General features: G+C 56.3%; 2 protein-coding genes across 4 annotated transcripts; both read right to left on the reverse strand.

The window, feature by feature from the left end:
* Positions 1-1,931: 1,931 nt before the first annotated feature.
* On the reverse strand, positions 1,932-13,467 carry NT5C1A (5'-nucleotidase, cytosolic IA). Of its 2 annotated transcripts, none has more exons than XM_065041236.1 (6): positions 8,109-8,445; positions 7,638-7,805; positions 5,965-6,094; positions 5,397-5,519; positions 4,766-4,950; positions 1,932-4,488 (listed from the first exon to the last, which is right to left on the reverse strand). In XM_065041236.1, exons 1-6 carry the CDS (start codon positions 8,310-8,312, stop codon positions 4,123-4,125), a joined length of 1,176 nt encoding a protein of 391 aa, XP_064897308.1. In that variant the 5' UTR covers positions 8,313-8,445; the 3' UTR covers positions 1,932-4,122.
* Positions 13,468-15,164: 1,697 nt separating this feature from the next.
* HPCAL4 (hippocalcin like 4) lies at positions 15,165-19,118 on the reverse strand. Of its 2 annotated transcripts, none has more exons than XM_065041772.1 (4): positions 18,962-19,118; positions 17,058-17,227; positions 16,699-16,914; positions 15,165-16,425 (listed from the first exon to the last, which is right to left on the reverse strand). In XM_065041772.1, the coding sequence occupies exons 2-4, from the start codon at positions 17,217-17,219 to the stop codon at positions 16,228-16,230; spliced, it is 576 nt and encodes a 191-aa protein (XP_064897844.1). In that variant the 5' UTR covers positions 17,220-17,227; positions 18,962-19,118; the 3' UTR covers positions 15,165-16,227. The 2 variants fall into 2 exon arrangements, with proteins under 2 accessions (XP_064897844.1, XP_064897846.1); XM_065041774.1 differs by lacking the exon at positions 18,962-19,118 and adding an exon at positions 18,388-18,619.
* Positions 19,119-19,653: the final 535 nt, after the last annotated feature.

Consider the following 19,653-nt stretch of genomic DNA (forward strand, 5'->3'; position numbering starts at 1 on the left):
TTGGTGGCCTCCCCAGCGCGGGACGGCTCAGCACAGCCACCCCGGGTGCGCACAGAGGAGCCATTTTAGGCTCCGGTGACAGAGGCATCAGCAAACACTGCTATAAATAGCGGTGTCGAAGGAACGAGATGGTCGGGCTGTCCAAATCCTGGCACGGCCCTGCTAGAGCTGATAGCAAGTGCCCTTTGCTTGTTCTCTTGCCGCCAGGTCCTCTTATCTATTCTTTCAACTCGGGGTGTTTCTGTCACCCTGTCACCAGGTCCCTTGCACTGACATTTTAGCCTCCTGGGATGGCTGCAGGTCCCCGCTCACGTTTGTTTGCCCTGTATTTCTGCATTCTCGAAAGGACAAAAAGCGAAATGCGCAGCAGGGACGTGGTGGAGTCCCCACCAGCACATCCTGGGTCCCACCATGGCCAACACCATGGGGTTGTCAGGACAGCCCTGTGTTCGCATGGCCCCGACACACTGGGCATGCAGGAATCACCGCAGCAATACAACGTTTCACTGCACTTAAGAGCGGTCCTGGATTTCTGCTTGTCTTCCTGAAGAAGCTGGAGTCACCCACTGGACCTGCTGCTACCTCTGAATCGCTCTGATCTCTGTTATAGTGATGGGGAAACTGAGGCAGGGAGGTGTCATGACTTACCTTACGTACATGAGGACCAGGAGAGTGGAGTCCACGCTCTGCATGACCTCCCTGCCATGCAGCTGGTCATCAAGGGCATCACATCCTCGCCAAGAGGACCCACAACCCTCGGGGTTAAATCCTGGGTTAGTCGTGAAAAGCGGTTCTCACTGTTCAAAGGCCATGATTACCTTGTGAACATCTGCGCTGACAATAGCTGAGCGGCAGCATAATTCTCCATCAGCTCTGCCTCCGCTTTCTCCTCCTCCATGTCCTTTATTTTAAAGCACACCCGTTGCAAAGCCCTTCAATGCCTGGTGAAGGAAAAAGCTCGGAAAACAGGCAACAGAAACAAAAATTCAGGCTTGTGGCAAACCAGCGACATGACAGATCCAACCGCATGAACCTCCTCTCCCTGCATGGCCTTTGTCCATGGCTCTCCATGACCCGTTGGCTCCTTGGCCTCTCTGCTAACACTGGTCCCCAAGAGCGAGTCAAGGAGCTCAGGACAGTCTTTGCAGGAACATCAGAGCCAGCTCGTGACTTTGGCACAGACATCCCGACCTCTCAGTCCCACCTGGACTTTCACTGGTGCAACATGGGCCTTATCAGTGCTGAAGCTTGATTTGCCACCCTCATGCATCTGGTGGAAGAACACACAGGACTGGGGATGGGAGCAGGGAAGGCATCCCCAGCAGACAAGGCTGCACGAGAACACTCTCCACCAAGGACCATCCACCCCTTAAACAAACACCCACAGCAGAGATGCTGCCCTGGGGCCTATGGACATTCCTTGGCTATATTTGGTGACGGATGGAGAATTTGTTGCTTCCCCTTAACCCATCTGTTCTCCTTATTGGCAGGGAGGAGCTCGCACCAGAACCGCAGTGTCACTATTCGGATAAACCCGGTACTTCAGCAGCAATAAATCTCCTCTAAAAAGCTTTTGCTGCCTCCCACCTGTTGGCTGAGAGAAGATCAAGTTGACAAAAGCCTTGTGCCAAATTGTATTTTTATCCAGGACTTCATCACGAGCCCAGGTTACAATAAGAGCCTGTTCACGAAGCAGAGGGCGGCAGCTGTATCACGGCACATCTCTCAGCTCAAGAATCCCACCTTTCCCAGAAGTCTCCAGTTCCCAGGTAGTCGCTTTTATTACATCTTCTGAATTCCCTTAAATCCCAAAAGGTGCTTTTTCTTCTCATCACCCCACCCCTTCACCACGAAGGTCCCAAGCTCAGACCCCAAACCCTATTGCCAGCTGCACCGGGGAGGCAAAATAACCATTGTGACAACAGCCAGGCTGCGACCAACACCATTTATTACAGAAAAACACCCAGAGGGGTTTCATTAATGTGACAGTCCATTCACAAGAAAAAACACTGGAGGACAATGAAGTGAAACCCACAGCAACAACACACAGCAGGAAAGTCCAGTTGTTGGCCAGCACGGCGCAAGAGGCACAACCGCACCAGCCCATGGGGACCGGAGCAGTGCCCAGCCTGTCCTGGGGACCACATCGCTCCCCCGGCCCCAGAGCACGGCACGGGTGGGCACACGAGGAGAACACACAAGCAGCAAATCCATGTCTGCCAGTCGCAGCAATGGAAGAAAAGATAAAATAAATAGGAAGCCATGTGGATAAGAGCAAACAGGGCAAAAGGGAAAATCCCCTCCGCGGGAGGGACGTCCCCAGCGTCACCTCCCGGGCTGGCCCTGCTGCAGCCCATCTGTGAGCCCAGCTTGGCTGGGCTTCCACAACGTGATCTTCAGGAAACACCTTGGAGGTGTCTGCTGGGAGGCCAGGCTCTTATCCCCCTTCCAGCTGCCAAAAAGGTCTCCAAGATACAGTTCACATCCCAATATCTGGGGTTCACATTAAAAAGACGAGACCTTTTTATAAACCTGTATATTAATAGATGTGTTGCTGAGATATTCATTTATTTCAAGACTTTTTTTCTTCTAATTTTAGACCTTCCTCTGTGGTGTTTGTCACCCAGATGTGACAAATAACAGTCTGTCCAAGTGAAATCGTTCGGTGGGAAAAAATGCGCAATTTGCTTTTCACTGGTAGAGCAGGATTTAGTGCAATAAGAAAACCATCTCCCAAGCCACCAAAGGCATCACTACCTTGCTTATATATTCACCAAAAGTGCGCTAACCCCTCGCTGTCAGAAAGGGCTGAGCTGTTTTAGCTGAACCCCCCACTGCAAAGTCAAGCCAGAGGCAGACACAGACCTGGGGAAACTTCAGCCCATGGAGCTGGGGTTTGCAGAAAACTATCTGATAATATTGGGCGACCCTTCTGCCCAACCATGGGGTGTACAGCCCCCACCCTTTAAAAAAGAATAAAGGAAATAACCCATAAGAACTAAGTAATCTTTAAATGTCCCTTCGGGACAGGGCTTTATGGTAATGTCAGTGTGATTGTCACACTGATTTTGGAGCTCTCCAATTGATTTATCTTCCCTGGTTTTCAATCCTCTCTCACAGCATCACTAGCAGAGGCGTCTATTTTAGGAAACACCAGAGGTTTTAAGATGAGGAGAAAAAGATTATCTCATATTGGCTCAGTCTAGAAAGGGGGAAAAAGAATCCTTTAATTAAAACCTCCAGGCTGAAATTCTCTGCAGATTTACCTAAATGGACTTCAAATGATGTCCCTAATATATTAGGGCCTGCTTTTAACTTCATTCAAGCCCCAGGCATGTGTCTGCAGACCCTGGATGGCTCACACAAGAGTTGGGGTTTGGATGCCTCACTGAGATGATTATTTTAAGTGCTAACTCATGCAGCTGTGAAGCCCAAATTTAAAAACCTGAGCCAACAACATGCTGGCCCAACGCTCCAAGCAGGAAACGTGATTTTTTTAAACATATAAATATATATACATGTGTTTGTTTCTATTTTTCTAAATTTTAGTACATGAAAGGAAAGCGGTTCAGGTGACAAAGTGTTGGTGAAAGGACAAAGACGTGAAAGGTTTTCTGGTTTGGGGAGCAGGGGCTGGGGCTGTGAATGAACGATCTTATGGCTTGATTTTAGTTAAAAGGGAGAACATTTTGTTTAAAAGCTGTAAGAAGGGGTTTTGTGTGCTCCCAACTTTCCAGTTCAGTCCAGCCTGAACATTTGCTTTGTAAATCAAAGGCTTTGGGAATTACCTGGGGTTTTAAAGAAACTCCAATAGGTTAAACCTGCCTGGCACAAACAGTCCACGAGGGTTTTGCCTGAAGCAAGCGCAGAAGAACGGGGACAACACCTCGTGGGGCTGTCCCTACGACGGCAACACCACGACATTGCAACGAGTACAGGGGCAAAAGGAAGCGTTTCTTCAGCCCCCCCCTCCGTCCGTGCCCCCCAACAAGGCTCCCGATGGGAACAACCTCGCACTTTCCAGGACAAACACTCTCTGCCTTGCAGATCACAGCCCAGGTCCGAGCGCGGTGCACAGGGTGAAGCCCGCGCCGCACGTTGGGGACGTGGGACCAGCTCTCACTACTTGCTGTTCGGGGTTTGCTTCTCCTGCGCTGGCTTCTTGTGCTTCTGGGCGATGCCATAGGGGACGTGAGCAGCGACGGTGCCCAGCTCCTTGGCTCCCTCCACGTGGAACATCTGGTCGTCGAAGAAGATGTGGGGACGGATCTTCTTCAGCAGCGGCCCCTTGGGAGCCCCGGCCAGGAACAAAGCTTCATCCGTCTCCAAGCCCCAGCTGCGCAGAGTCTTTAGGGCCCGGGCTCCCGAGCTGGCCGCGCTCCTGGCCGTCACCAGGTAGGTGCGAATGGGACACTCCATCCTCAGCCCCTTGGAGTAGAACTTCTTCTGCAGCTTCCCCAGGGCCTCCAGGAAGCCCTTCAGGGGTCCCTGTCAAAGCAACAAGAAACCATCACTCCCGAGAGCTCCGTGCTAACCCTTCCTCCAGTCTAGCGGAGCCAGACATGCTGGTTAACACCTTCCCCTCCAAAAATGACAGCAAGGGGCCAACCGCAGCCACCCCGTGGGCCAAAACCAGCAGCACCGGGCTGCCGATCGCCACATTTCACACTCCATGTGCTGATCCCCGGCTTGTTCCCAGCAGCAAGAGGGCCCCTGGGTACTGTCTCTCTCCCAGAGGCTTTTTCTGGCTGCACCCCAGCACTACCTGTGCCAGAGGCTTGTTCTCGTGAGCCTTTTCATGCTCGAAGAACATGTCCAAGCCGTGAGCTTTCACAATCTGCTCCGACTCATCCGAGAAGAGCACGGCGTCACCATCAAATGCCACCCGCAGCTGGTTCTCTGACACCTCCAGGTCTTTACTGGGGCTGAAGATGGTGGCTGCAGCAATCCCTGGAGAGGTTAAAGGACAAGGCAAGAGGTGACAGGTACCCAAGGACCCAGCCTCGTGGCTCATTCTTTGAGGAGCACAGCAAAACACAAGGGGCTGGAAGCAAACACCGCAAGGACACACATGCACCCAATAGTGCCTGCAGCTTGGCCCCGAAACCTTTCACAGCAAAATCAAGTCCCCACGTGACAAACCTCCCTTTGCATACAAGAAATCAGACGGAAAACCAGTGCCTTTGCCTTGGAAGAGCTGTGGAGGGCCGGGAAAGCCTTATTTCCATGGAAACTAGAGGCTCTTTAGAGTGTCAAGGATGGGATGTGGGACAAGGCAGGTCCCAGCAGCACATTGATGTAGGGACACGGACACCGGAGCTATTGCTCCTGGCACTGACCCCCTGAGGGCTCCAGGCTCCCCCCACTGTCCCCCACAAGCTGGACCCCAGACTCACCCTCTTCAATGGCCCCACTCACTTTCTCGGCGTCGGAGGAGAGGTAGAGGTTGGTGTGATAGGCCTTGAGATAACAGATGGGGCTGTTCCCTCCCGTCATGCAGAACCTCTCGATGAACAGATCTGAGGGCAGACGGACACCAGGGTGAGCCTGATCACCCCCAAACCTTCACACTGCTCCCTCATGGCCTCTCAGGAGCCAGCAGGATGGGGGCTGTATTTTGGCACTGCTATTCAGCAGCGTGGCCAGAGCATCCTCACCACCAGCCAACCTCCACCCAAAGCCCAGGAAAATTACAGAATCACAGAATAGTGTGAGTTGAAGGGACGTTCATATGTCCCCCAGTGCCCCCCCTGCCATGAGCAGGGACATCTTCACCAGCTCAGGGTGCTCAGAGCCCCGTCCAGCCTGGCCTGGGATGTCTCCAGGGATGGTTCATCCACCACCTCTCTGGCCAACCTGGGCCAGGCTCTCACCACCCTCAGGGCCAACAATTTCTTCTTCATGTCCGGCCTGAATCTGCCCAAAATTCAACAGCACCCACGCGAAGGGTCACTTTGAGCTCACCGTAGTGGTTGATGCTGTTGATCAGGCGAACCCCAACCTGGGCATGGTTGTTGGTCATGAGGACGATGTCAAAGAGCTCCTCGCTGTCGGGGTAGAGCTCACGCAGCTGCGTGTTCACGGCTTCCAGCGCCTGCAGCACCCACGGGTGTGGGGGTGTGGGTGTCAGTGGCCCTCACGCCCTCTTCACCCAGCAAAACCCAACCATGCACCAAAACCAGGGATCTGCCCCCACCCCAACTCCACCGACACAGAGTATCAGGGGTTGGAAGGGCCCTGGAAAGCTCATCCAGCCCAATCCCCTTGCCGGAGCAGGAACACCCAGATGAGGTTACACAGGAAGGTGTCCAGGCGGGTTGGAATGTCTGCACAGAAGGAGACTCCACAACCCCCCTGGGCAGCCTGGGCCAGGCTCTGCCACCCTCACTGAGAAGAAGTTTCTTCTCATCTTTAAGTGGAACCTCCTGTGTTCCAGTTTGCACCCATTGCCCCTTGTCCTATCACTGGTTGTCACCGAGAAGAGCCTGGCTCCATCCTCCTGACACTCACCCTTTATATATCTGTAAACATGAATGAGTCCCCCCTCAGTCTCCTCTTGTCCAGCTCCAGAGCCCCAGCTCCCTCAGCCTTTCCTCACACGGGAGATGCTCCACTCCCTCCAGCATCTTGGTGGCTGCGCTGGACTCTCTCCAGCAGTTCCCTGTCCTGCTGGAACTGAGGGGCCACAACTGGACACAATATTCCAGGTGTGGTCTCCCCAGGGCAGAGCAGAGGGGCAGGAGAACCTCTCTGACCTACTGACCACCCCCTTCTAACCCACCCCAGGTACCATTGGCTTCCTGGCCACAAGGGCCCAGTGCTGGCTCATGGTCACCCTGCTGTCCCCAGGAACCCCAGGTCCCTTTCCCCTATGCTGCTCTCTAATAGGTCATTCCCCAACTTATACTGGAACCTGGGGTTGTTCCTGCCCAGATGCAAGACTCTACACCCTACACAATACTCTGTACTTTACTCTCCACTCTGAGCCAAGCTGACATCAGCAAGCAGCTTTAACTGGGAAAAAAAAAAAAAAAGACTGATTTGGGGAAAATCACATAGCCACTCATGTATTTTCAAACACAGAAGGTTTCGATTTTTCATTAGGAGATGAGAATAAATGAGCTCAAAGTCACAGATAAGTGCTTTTCAAGCAATCAGGAATGGAACGAGTCCCTCCCCTCTGGGAATGGGCAAGAGATCACTTCAGTGAGGACTAGCACACCAAACTGGAAAATAGTTTCGAGGTTTGAAATGCCTCATTTCAACACGTCAAAATTAGAAATTGGCTGGCTCTGTAGCACGGATAAATCCAGCCAATTTAAAATAATAAAAAAATTGGAATTAAATTAAAAAAAAAAAAAGATAATTCCTTAAAGGGAAACTTTAAATATGATCCAAAGGGATTATTTCTTCAAATCTTGCTCTCTGTTGCCAATTTGGAAAATGCAGCGTTTCCTCAGTCCTGGAAGAAGCGCATCACTTGCCAGGAGGTTTATTTGACCTCTGTTTGCTCTGTGGCTCCATCCCTTCCACCGCGCTGCTCACTCCCCATGCAAGCACCCCACAGCACCCCCTTCTCCCCACATCCTTTGGGTCAGGACCACAGCCAAGATGCAGCTCAGGCGGGTGATGCTCACCTTGACAAAGGGGAAGGCAGCCCCGGGCAGGAAGGGCTCGTTTTCGTGGTCCAGCTGGTATTTCACGTAGGCCTCCACCCCTTGCTCGTTGTAAATCTTCTGCTCCTCCTCCATGCGGAAAAGCGCCCGCGACGACACCGCGATGGTGATGGCGTTTTCGGGCTTTGGCTGTATGGGAAAGGAGAAAATGGGGATGCAGCCCCTGCTTCCTGAGGAGGCATCTGTGACCCGTCAACAGCAAAAGCCACGGGGTGCATGACACCTCCATAACGATTTGGAGGATAACTGGGCAGCTGCAACCCTGGTTTTCCAACGCTCCAACATGTGAAGCCCTGATGCACCATCCACGCACATCCAGGATGCCTGAAGGTTTATTTTTTGCTGTTCACACCATGCCCAAGCTCTCCCACTGCAATCAGGCTCCCAGGACCCATCCAGACCCAACGTGCTACCCCAGGAGAACCACTCGACCCCGCAAAGAAGGAATTTCTGTGGCTTTTCCAGCCCCCAGCCAGGAAAAACCACACGCAGCAGCTCGGCCAGATCCACACTCCCACGATGCCGTCCAGATGTGACAAACAACCCGTGCCAGCTCAGCTTATAAAAACACTTGATATAGTTATTGTGGGCGGAAACATGACAAACAGGTGGTGCAAGCGATGATTTATGAGTCATTATTATTAATGTTCAAGGGCTTGATCCAAACCGCACTGAAGTCAACAAGGGGCCTCTCGTGGGACTTGGCAGCCAGAGAGGGGACAGCAGGAAAGTCAATCTCGTCTTGACCCCCACCCGTCCTCCCTCTCCCCTTGGAGGGCAGGAGGGTGTTAATCCCCGTCACTCACTTGCAAGCACGCAAACAAATTAATTACTGATGGCCAACAAGGAATCCTTGCTCCCAGAACAGCAAATCCTGAAGAGGGACGGTGGCACTGGCAGCCCTGTCCCCAGCACACTCTTCCTGTCCCAGCAGACAGGGCTTGGGGGTCACACAGGGGATGCTCCCCATGGGCCGTCCCAGCACACGTGCTCTCCAGCTGCGTTTGGGGATGTATTTCCGCAGGGAGCCTGTGAAATCCAGGCGGTTGGCACTTCAGGAACACCTCGCCCTCAGCTCTGCTGTGATTTCCAGCATTGTGCTGCCCTCTGAGTAATCCCCCGGCAATGCCGTTTGCCCCGTACACCCAGCGGCTCCAAAGTCCCAGCTCCCACCCTGCCCAGGGCTGAGCTTCACAGAAACGGCGAGGACAAGGCTCCCCACCTGCACTGCGGATCTTCACTCCCCACTCACTCTGCCCCATCCCAGCCCCACTGATCCTGCCCAACACGGAGACGCACCCAGGAATGAGTCAATGGCAGCCCCTGTGCCGTTCCCAGCACCTCACCGCCCCATAAGCGACGCCCGGGGACAGCCCCGCAGTGCCGTCAGTCCCAGACACCTCTCCAAATCCACGGCAGTACCCAAAATCCCCAGCAAGTGGGGCAATTCGGGCTGGACACAGCTTAGCTCGGGCTGAGAACATCACTGTGGCCAGAGGGATCCCGTTCCCACAGTGTCTGCAGAGAAATAAGGTCGTGTTCAGAAGGAGCTCCTTTAATTAAGCAGATAACCCCCAGGACATGCAGGACCACCCATGTCCACGCAGAGGCTGAACAGTGACACCAGCATCACTCCCACAAGTGAACCGCAGCCCGCTCCCCATCTCACATTCAGCTACCTGGTGGGTGTTAGCTATTAACTTGCCACAGGCCACGTTTTGGCACTCCAGCTCATTAATTAATAACTCTGGTGTCATGGGCCATTTATTAGCTGAAAATATTAATAACTATTAAAGGTCTTGGGACATCCGGCAATTAGTCTTCAGCAAGGAGTCCTGCTGCTCTGGGCTGCTCCCAAGACCCTGGTTATTTATCTGGGTACGTGGGTGCTGCCGGGTGATTGCTCCTCACCCCTGGTCCCCGATGGAGCATCCTCCACAGCCTGCAGGATCCCTAGCAGAAAAAGCAAGCCAGCAGCACATACAGAAGTGTGTTCAAGGGGGTGAGATGCATGTGAGGGGCCATAAGCCAAGCCTAACCGGGTCCCCTACCTGAATTTGCATCTCTATCTCCCCACAGCACACACCTTGCACCCGGCAGGTGCCTAGAGCACAGGTACCTTGCGCAACGGCAACAGGCTGCTCAAGGTCCCTTCCTTTGCCATTTAAAGGCACCAGCCTCCAGGAGGTTAATTTAAGAGGTAATAAACACAGCAATAAAAATAACCTTAAGCTTGAGGCCCTAACTCTGCCCCAGCGTGGGCTGCTGGAGCGGCCTCCGGGAACGGGACCTGCCGGATCCTGTTCGCTCCTGCCAAGGGAGATTTGCACCTTTGGAGCATTTTCTGCAGCGAAGTCTCCGCCGGGCGCTAACGCGGCTCCCAGCTCCGGCTGGGCTGGAACAGCCCTGCTGTTCTCTGGGAAACGCTGACACTTTCAAATGAAGGCAATTCTGCTCTGCAAGGAGGGAGCTGCGTTTTGACATTTCTTTGAAGTGGAGGTTTCACTTGGAAGCGTTCCCTCCTCAAGGTTGTTTGGATGCTTCTGCATCCCCACTGGTGCTGCAGATGATCATTACTACATGCAAAAACGGGCTTTTAAAAAGTTACGGCGCTACAGGAACCGCAGCACCTCAAATCCTCCATCAGAGAGCTGTGGACAACCCAACAAACCCCACTTTGCTCTGAAACATCACCATTTGGGGGGAAAAACACCCTTCATTTTTAATAGGAAGCATGTGCATAGGAGGGGTCCCACTCACAATGCACTGAGTCTCATGATTAAAGCTCATCATCCAAAACAAGCCCAAGACGCAGCTGCATGGTGAGCTGCTCTCCCTTCCCACGGGTGGGTCAGATCCAGCCCCATCCTGAGCATCAAGCAAGAGGTTCACGATGTGTTTAACAGAAATGCGAGCAAGGCAGCAGAGGGGAAGGTCCCGTCCCAGCCCTGGGTCCATCGTCAGGCTCAGGTGCACAGGAGGGAGAAGCAGGGACACACGGTGACAGCCCAGCCCTCTGCAGAGCAACATCAGCCCTTGACACAGCTCCAGGATGTCCATGAGGTCCAAACCCCCCCCCAGAAGCACAAGTGATCTTTCCATCAAGCACAAAACCAATCCCAGACCCCAAACACCCTAGTTTTGGGGTAAAAAGCAGATTTCAGTAGTGACTGGAAATGGCACGTTTTCCTCTGCAGAACCAACAGCTGTCAGGCCTTTAAATCGCCCTTCTAATCGCACATAAATCCTCAGCAGCCCCCCGAGGATTAGAGGCAGACATCTGGAAATCCCACACGCTCCCGGGATGCTCAGGGGGCCGTGTTCTCCGACCCACAGCAGCCACAGGTGCCCACAGTGACACCCACCACCAGTGGCTTCCCTGCCGCCCTGGCTGGCTCTGAGACAAGGGCCACAGTGGGGACCCCATTCTGCACCCCCTGATACAGCAGATCCTTTGGCATCACCTGCAGCTGAATCTGCTGGACACACCTTGATCCTTAAAAACCTGGAGGAACTCTGGCAGTGCCAGAGACTTCCCTGGATGCTGTAGATCAAATCCTTGTGGCTGTATTCCAAATTTGGAGGTGAATTTTGGTGTGAGATTTGGACACAGAAAGGGGAGAGGAAGGACTTGCTCCATGGTCAAGCATAGTACCCACCCCAGCTAAAGCATCCCAAAAATGAGGTCCCCATGGGTGCAAGGGACAAGAGTCCCCAGAGGAGGGGAGCCAGCAGAAGACCAGCTCCCACCGAACCGGCCTCTCCTCCCTGCGTGGTGTCACTGGAGAGGCAAGGGGACATTTTCCGCATTGCCGAAGAGTGACAAGTCTCATCGCTGACCTCCCCAGCTGGCAGGAGCGAGGACAGAGCAGATGTGGGAGCTGGGGCATGGGAAAAACGGAGACCCACTGCACAGCCAGCAATGGGCTCCCCAAAAATGGTGCCCAAAATCACCCTGGGTCCTGCCATCTCACAGCCCAGAGCAGGCCCCACAGCTCACCCCGGCTCCCACACCAGTATCTGCTCCCACATCAGTACCTGCTCTGGCTGGCAAAGACATTCAGCTGAGAGGATGGACAGACCCATAAGGGCGCAGAGAAACGATAACAAACTCCATTTCCCGTGTGCATGAGGGAGCTCTGTGCAGCTCGGGATCAGATTAAAGTTCAGGGCAACGGCCGAGATGTTTTTGAGTTTTCCAAAGGCATTATTTATAATGCAGAAAAGCACTCTGCAGCCATCCATCACGGGGCACGACAGCTGCCTGGCGGGGCTGCCGAGCTGCCCGGCTGTGGGCACAGGGCGCCCAGCCTGTCCCAGCAGAGGGGCCACGGCTGGGCAGGCACCGCGGGCATCAGCCCCAGCCCCACACAGCAGAACGGCACAGCCTGACTTACAATCCGAGTGCCTGACCCCAGCTCTGCCGCTGGTTTGCTGCGCGAGCAAATCATACTACTGCCCCGTGCCTCAGTTTCCCCAGCAGAGATGGGCACACTGGTCACCGAGCTCACTGCAAGGAGAGGAAGAGGAGGAGCCTGGGTTGACATCCGCAGGAGGCTGAAAACATGGCGTGAAAGACAACCAGCCGCATCTCACCACCGAACCGGGCTGTCCCTCTCCCGCGGGAAGGACGAAGGCAGCGGCGGTGCCAGCTGGCAGCGGGTACGGGAGCGGGGAAAGCACGGGGGCTGCTCCAAATCGGGGTCCGCAGAGCAGGACTTGGCTGGCTGCCCTCGCTGGAGAGGTCACACATCAGAGCTTCGCTGCAAAAGGTGCCGGCTGCCATCCCGCCCTCACCATGGGCAGCGTCTCTGCCAGAGCCCCACATTTTGGGGGGACCCAGAGACCCACAGCTACATCTGGGTGGGCTTGCAGGCTGGGGGGGCCAGGGCCAGCTTGTCCTGGGGTGCATCCCCCAGCCCCCCGCAGCTGTTCCAAGATACGGCAGCTCCTGCGTTTAAAGCCGGCAGGCTCAGCCTTGGTTAGATAACACAGGCTTTCTCTCTAATCTCCCGGAGCAGGCGAGCCTGGCTGGGGGGGCTACACCCCTGCGACACCCCAATGATCCAGGCACGGATTCGGTCCCCGGGCTGTCCCCCTGCTCCGCCACTGCCACCCCACCTGCCCCTGGCAGGGCCTCCGGGTCTTGGCACAGGGGACCGGCAGCTCACGGGGCACAGAGCTGCTCCACAAGGACATGTCAGCCCAGGAGGGACCCCGGAGCACCCCGGGGGGCTGCAGGAACCCAGAGACGCCCGGAGAGGCTGGGGGGGTTTCTGGAGAGGACCCAGGCAAGCAAGGGATGCCATGGAGGAGTGGGGGCACCTGGAGCAACCCAGCACTTCTCCAAGGACCTGGATGGAGACGGGGGTCAGAAAAAACAGAGACACCCAGGGGGACCCCGGAGCAGCTGGGGGAGATGGGGCACCCAGAGGGTTCCACAGGAGAACCCAGAGAAGATGAGGCACCCAGGAAAACCCCAAAGAACCTACAGGAGATAGGGCACCCAGAGACCCCCAGGGGGACCCGGAGGAGATGAGACACAGGGGGAAGCACCCGGCGAGGATGGGGCACCCGGGGAGGGGGCGCTGCTTCCCGTCCAGGGTGGGCAGCTCTACCCGGTTCGGCACTTCGGGAGCTCTCACCGATTTGGGCTTCTTCTTGGGGGCGAGGTTGTCGTAGAAAGCCTTGGCCTCCTCCCAGGGCCGCCCCGCCGCGCCCGGCGCCCCGGCCGTACCCGGCGGCTCCATAGCCGACGGCTCCGGGGCACCGGCAGCTCCGCACGTTACCGGGAGCCCCCGGAACGCGAGTACAGGCCGGCGGAACGCGCTTTATAAGGCATCCCATGAAGCTCCGGGGTTTCAGCCCACCGGGACTCGGCTTAACCTCTTCGGGACCGAGCCCGTCCCGCCGCAGCTCTCCCGACATCCCCGTAAATCCCGGGTGCGGGGGGATGGAGGCAGGAGCGCTCCGGGACAGAGTCAGCAAAGGGAAGGGGCTTTGGGGGAAAGGTGGCACCAGCGGAGAGCAGGATGTGACAGGGCACCTATGGTGGACACCAGCTCACGAACATCGAGGGTCACCGGGGTTCTTGCAAAGGACAGGGTGGCACCCGTGGCAAGGGACAGGCTGGTCACCATGGGGAAGGAGCAGCTGTAGCAGCAGCTGTGTAGCAGGTTACTGGCGTGCTCAGGCTCTGCTCCGTGCCAGGGGAACCTGTGTTTTGTGCTAGTTAATGCAGTGATCATGAATATTAATTATGGCTCTTCACTAAATGTTCTCCCGGGGTGCTGGTGGGATGGAGTCCAGGCAGAGTTGTGTGCAGAGCCCAGCTTTCAGCTCAGGCTGCAAACTGCACCATGGCCAGCTGACCCCCCAGCCCAGAGGCCCTTGGGGAGGAGCAAATATGCCCCAGAGACCACAACTCAGCAGCCAGGAAGGACCAAGGGATGGAGGATCCCCCTTGTCTCACCTGGCACAGCACAGTGCCCAGGAGAAGGTTGCAGAGCCCCAGCACCAAGACCAGCAGAAGGGTTTTGCATAAAGCTCTGTCCCAGCAGCTAAACACCAACCATCCCTGCAGAACACAGCATTGGGGACCCATGTCCCTCCTCGTGGGATTGATCAAACAGAACCTCACTTGCTCAGAGGTTCAGCCGGGAGAGCAGAGTCAGGGAAGGCAGGTGCTGGTGAACAGGGCTCACCTGGCTGCCTGCATCCCAAACCCTTTGGGATGCCCTTCTGGGAGTTCACCATCATCTCAGCCACACCAAAACCTCCCTTTCCCCAGGGCCCTTGCAGCCCTCCAAGAAATACCTGCGCTTCCTCTGGGGTGGCCCCAAGGGAAGCAGGAGCTTTGAGGGCCCTGGGGTCACCAAAGGTATTCTCAGAGTCCTCTGCTTTTTCATACAGCAGCCCTGGCATGTCCCTGGGCTCCCACACCATAGGGACAACCTGCCCCATATGTCCTTCCTTCCCCAGGCACAGCTGAGCTGCAAACACATTCCCAGGCAGCCAAACCCAAGGTGCACAGAGCTCTCCCTCTGCAGCACCCCTAAAAATACACACACTGCCACGGCTCTGGCATTGTCCCATCTGTGCTCAGGTGCTGGCTGCTGCAGGACAGACAAGATGCTGGTGATTTGCAGGGTGGAAGTTGAACCACACACCTCCCCACACACAGAGAAGTGTTTAAAAATCAGTGAGAGCTCCTTAGCAACAGGCACTGTCTGCGCTGGCTGCTGAGGGAGAAGAAAGACCAGAGTAAAACAGACACTGGGAAGATGAGGGTGGAGAAGAGGAGGCTGGGAAGAAGGACAAAGGTACAGTGATAGCAGGTCCCAGTTGCTGTCAGTGCTGGGAATGGGCCCAGGGCAAAACCACCAGCTTCTCCCCTAAAACAAATGCTCAGGAGTGCAGTGCTGTCACCTCACCTGCCCCACAACTGCAGCAGCCTGCTGCCCCCCTCCCCAATAAGCCATTCAGGGGAAACACCACACATGGGGGACAGTTTATTTTTCCATTAAAAAAATAGATAACAGCTTCACTATCTCCTAACAGGTATTACAGTCATCAACACCACAACGTGCAGGCTAAATACTGATCCGTGACAATATTCCTGTCCTGGGGCAGGAGGGATGGAGACAGCAGGCTGGGATGGTGGGGGAGTAAGGAGACAGACATGTTTCTTGTGGCCTCAGAGCCTTGTCAGGAGGCTCAGCAAGTACAGGACCCATCCGCACCTCTCCACAGCCCCAACCCAGGACCCATCGGTAGCACCACAACACTCCCGACCTCACCCCAAGGAGGAGTCGAGCAGCCCCTGCCCTCAATTTGGAACCCCAGGCACCACCTCAATATCCAAGAAGACCAGAAACTCCGCAAAGCATCCAAGATGCTGCCAAGGCTGTTGTGGAGGTCACCAGCTCGTGGACATCACTCGCTTGTGGAGGTCACCCATTCGTGGACGTCACCTGCTTGGTCTGCCAGCTCACATGGGTCATGGGGTAGAAGGTGGCTTCTGGGTCAGACTCTGGCCACACATCCAGGTGGCCTTGAACACTTCTGCTGTCCCCTATGGTTCCCCTGAGCAACTCTGGCCATTCTCCAGTGAAGGAGAGACCAGGGCCAGGACCTGGGAGTTCTCAGCCTCCCTGGAGGCATCACAAGCAATGACAGGGGGATCAGGAAATGGGCTGGGTAGAGCAGTGGGGGAAAGCAAGGAGAAAGCAGCAGGGATGTGGGGACAGTTGGCCCTGGGGAAGCAGGACACTTGCCATCGGCTGCAGGGAGTCCAGCTCCAGGATGGGAGAGGGTTGATTTGGGGGTGACCTCAAGCAGGCAATATCCAGAACAGGCTCTACCCATCAAGGGAGAGCTACAGCCTGTGGGCTGCCCAGGACACAGCCGGGAGCGGAGGCAGATGGGCAGCAGGAGGAATGGAATGTGGCTCACATCAAGTGGGAACAGGGAGACTGAGCAGCAAATGAGGATGAAACCACCATGGGGGGCAGAGGCTGGTGCAGCCAGTCCAGCGATGAGCCCCAGGGCTTTATTTCTGCATGTCGCACTGCAGGAGGAGGACGATGGAGGGGTCACTCTTTGCTGCCTCCTTGAACTCCTCCAGGGTGATCTGGTCATCCTTGTCCTTGTCCATCTTTGCGAAGATCTTGTCAACACGCTCCTGAGGTGTCAGCCCGTCTTGGTTCATCCTCATCATGATCACAGTCCCCACCATCTTGTAAATGGCCTGGAGCAAGAAGAGGAGCAAAGTACCAGAGTGGGAATGCTGGATGGGCAGAAGGTCCCAGCACAAGGCAGGGACAGGATTGCTGCTCTGCTGGGACCCAGTTAGCTGCTGGTCCAAGCTGTGCTGCTTCACAACTACAACCAGGTACATACAGGGTACCTTTTGGACAAGGCTCTGGGCAGGAAAACTCATTATTTTGTGCCAAAAGGGACCCAATAGTTGTGAAAAGTCTGGAAAAAGCAAGCTATCCCTGCTGATTTTAAGCACCGATACCTCAATGATCTCCAGCATCTCTAAGCGTGTGATCTTGCCATCCCCATCCAGGTCGTACATCTCAAAGGCCCAGTTGAGTTTCTGCTCGAAGGTGCCCCTGGAGGTGACAGACAGGGCACAGATGAACTCCCTGAAGTCGATGGTCCCATCACTGTTCTTGTCAAAGGTGCGGAAAGCGTGCTGAGCAAACTTGGAGGCATCTCCATAAGGGAAAAACTGCAGGGTGGATAGAAGAGAGAGATCAAAACAGGGAGGAGGAGCTCAGTGCAGAAGCTGCACCCAAAGCAGCACCCTTGCCCTGGCAGAAGCAGGGTCCTCCAGCCCCGTAGGCATCACTCAGCACCCCATCCAGAGCCCACCTTGATGTAGAGCTGCTGGAACTCCTCCAGGTTGAGGATACCGGAGGGACAGTCCTTGAGGAAGCCCTTGTACCACTGCTTCAGCTCCTGCTCGCTGAACTCCGTGTTCCTCACCAAATCCTCCAGCATCTCCGGGGCCAGCTTGCTGTTCTGCTTGCCCATGGCTGCCCCTGGGAGGGAAAACACCACATGGCTCCTTCACATCGGGCACAGCGAGGGCTGGTGCTCCCAGGCCCTGCTCCATCATCAATATCATGAAGTCCAACCATTAACCCACCCCTGGCACTGACCCATGTCCCTGAGAACGTCATCTGTGTGTCTGTCCAACCCTCCAGGGATGGTGACTCCAGCACTGCCCAGGGCAGCCTGTTCCAATGCCCCACAGCCCTTTGGGGAAGAAATTGTTCCTAAATCCAACCTCAACCTCCCCTGGCGCAACTTGAGGCCCCCATTTCCTAGGCTGGCTCCCTTTGGGCTACAAAAAAACACTCAAAAAACAACTGAAGACCCAGAACTCCTCCTCACATGGCCTTTACCAGACCATGATGCCCAGCTGCCCTCTGTAAGGATGGGACAAAGAAGAGGTTACCGAGTCTCCCATTAAAGCAGTGAAAACCCCCTGGCACCACCCGACTTGCCGCATCCAGCCGGTGGCGGCGATGGCCCGGCCAGCCCCGGTGAAGACGGCTCTGCTGCCTGCGGAGCGGCATGCTGGAGCTCTGGCAAGCCTGCAGCTGCGTGGGCAGGACGCGGAGCTGCTCGGATACACGCCGTGCCCGCTCCCACGCAGCCTTGGCTGCCGGCGCCACTCAGCCCGAGCAGCAGATGGTTCGCCCAGAGTTCCTGGAGCTTCTCTCTCCATAGAGAAAGTTGAGTAGAAGTTCACCTGGAGCCCAACCAAACGCTATCTCTCTTCCAAGCATCTGATTTCCTGGCCATGTGGGCTCAGGGGACATGGGGGTACCCTGGGGTGGGCACAAGCCTCCCCCAGCTTGCAGGGCTCCTCAAGCTCCCAGCCATCCTTGTTCCCAGCTAATCCCGCAGGCAGAGGCTACTTCCTGCCCCATCATCCCACCAGCATCTGTCACCGTCTGCCGCGGCAGCACTTAACCCACCACCCCTCGGCAGCCAGAGCCGAGGAAGCATCCGGACGCCCACGGAGCACAACGCTCCTCCAGCGATCCCCAGCTTGGCTGCAGAGCCACGTGAGCCCTCCCAGCTCCACAGTCCGGCTCTAACCTGCAGCTACCAATCAATCCCCACCATGTCCCCTGCTCGTGTCCTCCCACATCTCCCACCACCACACTGGCAGGTGGATGGAGCCTCTCACCTGCACAAGGGGCAGCTCTGGAGGAAACAGCAACAACGACCTTTGCTAGAAACAACACACATTGTCCTGCAAGTGAAGCCCTCTAAGAGGCCAGGAGTCAGGAAGAGCATCCTTTGGTCCACAGAGCTCGACTCCCTTTTCCAAGCATGACCTGGCAAAGGCCACACCAGGGCAGGGACAGCAGGGACAGCTGCTGGAGCCAGCAGGGCCACCACACACTTGACACAAACTGCTCGTCTCAAAGCACAAATATCATTATCAATCACTGGCTGTTGGTCCCAAAACAGGACAGAGTGGGGTCTGCACCCTGGGCAGCACAGGGCACCAATCCTCCAGCACCCGGGGAGGGAGAAGGGAAAGGGCACAGGACCCAGCCCACGGAATGGATGGGGTGGCCGGGCTGGGAGCAGCAGCATCCGCAGGTGCAGGGGCTGCTCTGCCCACCCGAGGGGCAGCTCCGCGACACCGGCCCCCACAACCGCTACAACCGACTCCGAGCACCTGCCCCAACGGCAGCTCCGCACCGGCGAACCGGCTCCCAGCCCCAGGGGGGAGCGGCTCCGGCGGTCCTTACCTGTCGTACGGCGCGGGCAGGCGGCGGTTCTGCAGGGCCGCTACCGGAGGGGCCGCGGTTCAACCGGCCGGCTCTGCCCGCACCGCTCCCGCCTCTCTTGTAACTGCGGGCCGCCCGGCCCCCCCCGCGGCAACGCCCGCCTGTTGGCTGGGAGAGCTGTCAATCAGCAGGGTGGGGCCGCGGCGGGGGGGAGAGGTGGGATACTGGGAGGGTACTGGGATGCTGGGAGGGAAACAGGGACTGGGATACTGAGGGATGCTGGAGGGAAATATAGAGGGGATGCGGGGGGGCGGCGGGGACCGGGATGCAGGAAAGATGCCGGGACTGGGATGCGGGGTGGGATGCTGGGACCGGGATGCGGGGTGGGATGCTGGGACCGGGATGCGGGGCGGGATGCAGGTTCAGCACCAGGGATGCTGCCAGCTCTGCCTGCCCGGAGGTGACTGCCTGGTCCCCAACCTTGAGCAGAGACCCCTGCACTCTCTGCCCGTTCTGCCACTCTCTGTTGCTGCTTTCGGTGCTTCCTCCTCCTCCCCCTGCCCTGATCACCCACCTCTGGCTGCTCTTCCTGTTGGTGGTTGATCCCGAAGCATCCCCTTGGTGCATTTGGGGGCTGGCAGACACCAGCAGGGCCCATACTGCGTGCATGGAGGGGACACTCGGACACACCTTGGTCCTCCTGGCTGGACAGA

This window comes from Columba livia, chromosome 26 (assembly GCF_036013475.1).
Source record: "Columba livia isolate bColLiv1 breed racing homer chromosome 26, bColLiv1.pat.W.v2, whole genome shotgun sequence".
In the NCBI taxonomy this organism is placed as follows: Eukaryota; Metazoa; Chordata; class Aves; order Columbiformes; family Columbidae; genus Columba; species Columba livia.